Genomic DNA, 6,890 nt, shown 5'->3' with positions numbered 1-6,890 from the left:
TCATAGCATCAGCATTCATAATGGCCCCAAACTGGAAACAACCCACATGTCCATCAACTGAGAAATGGATAAAATGTGACCTATCCGTCCAATGGAATATCCTTCAGCAGTGAAAAGAAAGGAAATTCTGATGCACACTACAACATGGATGAGCCCTGAAACATCATGCTACGTCAAACATAAAAGGCCATATGTTGTATGATTCCATTTCTATGAAATATCCAAGTAAATCCATAGAGGCAGAAAATGGATTAGTAGTTGCCAGGGGCTGGGGGAGGGAAGAATGGGGAGTGACTGCTAATGGGTGTGGGCTTTCTTTTTGGGGTGATGAAAAAGTTCTGGAACTAGATAGTGGTGATGATTGCAAACTTTATGACTATACTAAAAACCACTGAATTGTACACTAACTTTTAAAAGGTGAATTTTATGGTATATGAATTGTATCTCCAAAAGGCTGTTATTTTTTTTTTAAAGTTAAAAACTGGGGTCTCATCTGGCTTTCCCCATTCCTAAGCTTGGGCAATCTGTAAAAACGAAGCCAGTCATCTTTCCCAGTTAGCTCCCAGGGAGACCCCAGGAGCTTTGTAAATGCCCCAGGATTTTATAAATGAGGCATCATGGCTATGTCTTTTTGAGTTCTTTTCTGCAGCTGGTTCCTGAAAATATCTGCACCTTCTGCCCACACCCCCAGCAGCTGATCTCATTCCAGAGGTTGGGGCAGAGTGAGGGAGGGGAAGTGGGTGTGGCTTTCTCCCCGGAAGGTGACTATTTCAAGTTCAGATATAACATTTCATCCCAGGAAATCCTTTTTCCCTGGTAGCCTATGGGCTGTGGCATTCCTGTGATCTGCATGTTAGTGGGGACAAAATGTACAAGTGTTCATGTACTGTTTAGGAAGTCCCAAATGGTTTCATTTTTGATACAGAACACACTGGTCTCTTTAGTATAGCTTTAGCATATTTTCCTCTGGAGGGCCAGGATGAGTCCGTGTGAGCCATCACAACCGCTGGAACATTAGTTCGGAGTCTGTCCTTCTAAGCCTGTGAGCTTAGTTTTGCCTAATTGATATTGTACTTAGTTTGCTTAATAAGGCACTTTCCCATCGAATGTAACAGCATCTCAAACAGGGCTAGTGTTCAATAATTGAAGATTGTAAATTTTAAAATCCAGGAAATAATTGCTTTTCACCTCTTAGCCTGACCAAAAAAATATTTTGCACTATTAATACCCAAAGGTGATGGAAATGTGGGAAAAGGCATTCTTCTCGGGGCTGACAGGAGTAGGAATTAGTGCAGTGTTTTTGGAGGGCGGTTTGGATCAGCAGTTCTGCTTGTTTTTAGTTCCTTTTTTTCTTTTTTAAGTTATTTTGACCCAGCAGTTCTGCTTTTAGGAATTTATCCCAAGAAAATAGCCAGAGATACAAGCAAAGATATGTTATTTATAATAATAAAACACGCTAAACAAATGTAACATCCAATTGTAGGAAGTGGTTAAGTAAATGATACAAAATGTTGATGATAAATTGCTCAAAGAAAAAATGCAGGTACTAATCAGCAGGCAGAGAAGATTGTAACTTTGTTTCATAAATATATGCATATATAACAAAAAGATCTTGAAGGGTGTATAGAAGGGTACTTCAAAAGTTCATGGATAGATTTGTATTATTATTATTATTATTTGTCCTTTTTGAGACCGGCCGCATCGCACTCAGCCAGTGAGCGCTGTGAGCGCACCGGTCATCCCTATATAGGATCCGAACCCGCGGCGGGAGCGCTGCTGCACTCCCAGCGCCGCACTCTCCCAGTGCGCCACGGGCTCGGCCCAGATTTGTATTATTTTTTAATTCTATTTTTCCACGAACTTTTTGAAGTACCTTTGTACTAAAATGTGAACTGATTATCTCTGGGTAGTAGAATTGTAGGTAGTTTTTATTTTCTACTTTGTGCTTTTCTGAAAATTTTTCCTACATTTTCAACAAGGAATATGTTTTGCTTGATAATGGGCAAATTTATTTAAAATAATTTCTTTAAAATGTTCACACACACACACACACACACACACACACTCTCAGACTGAATTTGGGATTGTTTGGAGGATAAAGACATCTAATCAGAAGGACCCTGCTGGGAATATGGAACAAAAGGGAGGTCTCTGTAACGGGTGGGATTTTCATCCAGGCAGATAATTCAACAGCTGCACCCACCTCCTTAAACTCCTGGATCTGGGTCTGTTCAAACATGGAGAACACATTGGAGTTGGCGCCGTCTGCTCTCTTCTTGGCTTTCTTAGGTGCCTGGGGGGAAAAGCATCGATTAAAAGAGTCCAAGGCTGGGATTAGAAAACTAGGTCAGGTCCCATCTCTGGGTGAGTTAGTTCAGGTCGCAGAGCTCAGCTGCTCATCTGTGAAATGGGGGCATGGTGCCCACAGTCATATCTCAAAAAGGTGATGATGCAGGGATAAAGGGACACAAAATAAAGTTTCTCAAGAGCATCCTGGTCCTGGTGGATTATAAGAGACTGTAGATCTTTCAGGGCTTCTTCGAAAACTAGGAGAAGGTGCAGGTGCATCTCTGGGGACGGAGGCTACACCTAAGGATCAGCCCGGCAGGATCCCGCCTCTTTTGTTCCGATGCATTTCACAAAAAGCTCAGTAATGCATCAAAGGAGAATTGATTGGAGGGAAAGAAAAAGTCAGGCTCACTAAGCCATGATGAATGCCCAGATGAAATGCACTTTTTCAGGGTGTTAAAATCCAACAGCTCCCCCCACGCTACAACTTCACTCAATCCAGATGGCAGTGAAATCTCCTCTCTAAATGTTTGGTGCTTGTATGGTGTCAACAGTGCAGAGGATGGTGAGCTAACCTTTCTCCCCCACGCCATTTCTCTCTGACTTTAAATAACAGCAAACACTTAAACACTGTACATACATTGTTTCATTTAATTCTCATAACTGCTCTGTCAAGTAGATGCTATTATTATCATTTCCGTTTTACAGGGGAGGAAACTGAGGCACAGAGAGGTTAGGTCACTTGCCCAAGGTCACACAGCCCCAAAAGACAGAGCCAGAGTTGGACTTGGCCAGCCTGACTCCAGAGTTTGTGCCCCTAACCATGGACCTACACTGGCCCTGATTTGGGAGATGCCTGCTGCAGGAGGAGACCGCTAACCAAACAAAACAGGAAAAAAGGTTTTAGATTTGCAAGTTCAAAAGGTGAAAAAAAATTCTTTTCCCCAGCTGCCTGAACAAGAGAAAAGAATTACAATTTGATCCTTAAAAGCGTTCAATCCCATTTTGCAAGCCCTGGGAGTTATTGATTCCTCAAGAGGTCAGTAGACAAGCCATAAAAAAGCCAACTCTCTTATTTTGTTTTTGTGAGTCCCCGGGAGCTGCTGTTATTTGTGGCTTATTGGGGCATTGATTGGGGTTCCTCTGTGAGCACACAGGGAACAGTGCTTTTTCCACAAGGGGCTGGAGCCCTTGAAACCCGCCTTTCTCCCCCTCCCCTTTGGTCCTTTGCTTGTAGGTGGCGTCCCCTGTCACCCACCCAACATCACCACCTCTAGGAGCCCTTGCTACTCACCATGGTGGAAGACACACGGCACTGCTTCCCAAGAAGAATTCCACAAACTGCCCAGCTCTCCTCAGCCCAGGAACAATAAATACTTCCTCCCCGTGTTTAAAAATAACCCTATGACCGCTTTTGGCAGTAATAGGTGAGGGGACACCACCTAAGGCCCCCCCACCCCATGCCGTTCTTCTGAAGTCAGGGCAGCTCACTCGCCACTGGGTGACACGTGAGACCCAAAAAAGCATTCAAGGTTAAAGAGGCAGTGGCTGGGTCACGGTCACGGGGAGAGGTGCTGTACACTTTCTGCAGCGCTTGGAGGGTTGGGGGGGCAACACTTGTGCTTGTCAGTTTTGAGAAAGAAAATGGTAGGGAGAAGATACTGTTAAAATTCTCTAACATTATCAGGCATGGGTGCCACCCCAGGGCCTTTGCACCTGCAGGGCCTCTACCTGGAATTCTCCATCAGTCACCTGCACGGTTCCCTCTCTCACTTCTTTTACCACATCTTTGCTCAAACGTCACCTTCTGAGTGAGGCCTCCTCGACCACCCTATCTAAAATATCCACTCACCCCCGCCCTCCAGTCTCCCTTCTCTGCTTTGTTTTTCTCCAAGGTATTTATTGCTTCCAAACACACTAAGCAATTCACTTACTTATTTTGTTCAGTGTCAATGGACAGTCAGCTCACGAGGCTGAGGTCCTCTTCAGTTTTCCTCACCACTGTCTCACCACTGTCTCCCCAGCTCCTGAAAGTTGTTGATTTCTTGAGAGGTCAGTAGGAGAGACATAAAAAAGCCAGCTCACACCCAATGGCTGTCAACAACAATTTGTGGACTAACTGCAGAAATAACAGCTCTCACTCACTGAGTGCTTGCTGTGTGTCAGGCTCTGCGTACGCAAGTCTCATGCTTATATTTAATTTTCCAGCTACCCTATGGGCTAGGGACCACCTTATCATTTGTGTCCCCATTTTACAGATGAGGAAACTGAGGTTCAGGAGGCAAAGCGAGCTGCCTGGGATCACACAGTGATGGAACTCAGAGTGGATCTGAGGCCAGTTTGCCTCCAGAATTCAGGCTCTTCGAGGGCTTTGAAAGTAGCATCTCGCTCTCGGAATGCCAGGTGTTATTATTTCAGGCTCTTTCCTGGGATGGCTTCCTCCTGTTGACTCACAGATGACCTTGGGACTCAGGGAACAAGAATTAAGCCATGGGCTTGTTTGGTGGCTGTAGGGGCCAGGCCTGAGCCCCAGAGTTCACGCCTCTAAGAAAGAGGATATCCCTTTGGCGTCCCCACTGGTTTGGCCATGGGGATAAATTCAGAAGTGTGCTGTGGTAGTGGCCAGGTGGGAGCTGCGTTAGACAACAGCTCAGGGCTCCTGGCAGTGGTGACAGCAAAAGCCTCAAGGAGGGTGAATTTGGAGTCCTTGAGGAACAGAAGGACATGTGGGGCTGGAGTTTTCCAGAATATAAAAAAAGAAATCCATTTTCTTATTAGCTTTTCCAGAGGGTGAAAGGAGGTGAGGCCTGGGCAAGCCCTCAGTAAATAGTAGCTATCACTCATTCCCTTCTCAGGGGGAAAAAAAATCTCAGTTTTGGAGGGCACAAGCCAAGGACCATTTATTGGTGACAGAAAAAGGTGTGGGTTTTTCCTCTCTCCAGTCACGCATGGGTTAGAATTACACAGGAGCCTCCTCTTCTGACAGAGTCTTTAATAACAAAAGACATTTTTTCCCGTATGTGCACAAGCAAGTGTACACACGCACGCACGTGGGCACACACAGGCCGACGCACATGTGCACACACGTGCATGCACAGGCAAACACGCCTGGGCACACGCGCACACTCACACACGTGTATGTACACACAGGCCAGAAGGAGTTTTTCTGACCATGATTCTCTGACAACACCAGAATAAACGTTTCCCTAGATAATGGGCAGACCATGGATTTTCATTAAAGCACTGTGCGAGCAGTCACTAGCTGTAAATGGCCAAGTGAAAAGGCTGTCACAGGGCCGGCCCGGTGGCGCACTGGATAAGTGCGCCGCTTGGGAAGCGCAGCGGCGCTCCCGCCTGAGGGTTCGGATCCCCGGTTCCTGCTCACTGGCTGAGCGAGGCGCGGGAGCAACACTGAGGGTTGCGATCCGTTGCCGGACACGGAAAAAGACAAAAGACCAAAAAAAAAGAAAAAAAAGAAAAGGCTGTCACAGACACAGCTGATGTGGAGAACGCATGGTGGTGGGGAGCCTTGGGCCCCACAGGGTGGGAGGGTGCATGAGTGTGTCCCTGAGGGGCCCTGGTATGGCTGGGTCATCTGAGGAGAGGTAGTGTTTAGCTGGGCCTGTGCGAGGGGTGCTAGGAGGAGGGTTCTGGCTGGAGAGCAAGAGGTGTGGGATCTCACACAGGGCTCTAAGCATCTCAGGACCTCAGTTTCCTCATCTGGAAAAGGGAGACCACAATAGTACACACCCCCATAAGGTGTTAGGAGGATTAAGTGACTGTGTGGGAGGATTCTGGGAACATGGTGGCCTGAATGGGGCATGAGCCACATGGCTGCTGGGACTCAGGGCCCACAGGGTGTGGGTTAGGCCTCAAGCCCTGTTGAGGGAACTAGAGGTCTGAAGTCTCCCTGCATGCCAATGGGTTGGGTTGACCCTGGGGAGCCTCCCAAGACCAGGGACAAAGGCCCCGGGAGTGGAGAGTCCTGGGAAGACTTGGGGTTTGGTTCTATGTAGACTTCAGGGGTATGTTTCAGCATCAACCTCAAGGGTCGATGCATGGGGTGGTGGGGAAGGAGTTGAGTGGATGGGCTGGGTGGCTGAGGCATCTTGCCTGAGAACTACAAGCCCACAGGGCCTGAGACCCCTCCTGCCTCTTTGCTGCCTTGGGGATTCTTACAGTTAAGTTTCCAGCAACCAGACCCAAGCCACATTAAGTCAAAGAGAAAAGTTATTGCCCACCTGAGGCTCTCAGAAGCCAGAGAGAACAACACTGGGCCGAACAATCAGAAGAGCAGCTTCTAGAATAATCAGAAAAGAAGCTGAGTGTATTAGTTTCCTATTGCTGCCATAAAAACATTACCATAAATTTGGTGGCTTAAAGTAGCAGATATTTATTTTCTTGCAGTTGTGGAGTTCAGAAATAGAAAATGGATTGGCAGGCTGCATTCCTTCTGGAGGATCCAGTGGAGAATCCATTCCTGGCCTTTTCCATCTTCTAGAGGTTTCCCATATTCCTTGGTTGGTGTCCGTATCACTCCAACCTCTCTGACTAGTCTGCTTCTGTTCCACCATTTAAGGAGCCCTGTGATTACACTGGGC

At 46.8% G+C, this 6,890-nt stretch overlaps 1 protein-coding gene across 1 annotated transcript in view; it reads right to left on the bottom strand.

The window, feature by feature from the left end:
* MYL2 (myosin, light chain 2, regulatory, cardiac, slow) overlaps positions 1–2,293 on the bottom strand; it is a gene marked incomplete at its 5' end in the record, with an annotated part of 5,477 nt that extends 3,184 nt beyond the window's left edge. Inside the window, 1 exon segment of the mRNA XM_008590365.1 lies at positions 2,200–2,293. Within this exon segment, the coding sequence (XP_008588587.1) occupies positions 2,200–2,293 (94 nt within the window).
* Positions 2,294–6,890: the final 4,597 nt, after the last annotated feature.

The sequence above is a fragment of the Galeopterus variegatus genome, unplaced genomic scaffold (assembly GCF_000696425.1).
Source record: "Galeopterus variegatus unplaced genomic scaffold, G_variegatus-3.0.2 Scaffold6040, whole genome shotgun sequence".
In the NCBI taxonomy this organism is placed as follows: domain Eukaryota; kingdom Metazoa; phylum Chordata; class Mammalia; order Dermoptera; family Cynocephalidae; genus Galeopterus; species Galeopterus variegatus.
This window is presented reverse-complemented; position numbering and strand designations above follow the sequence as displayed.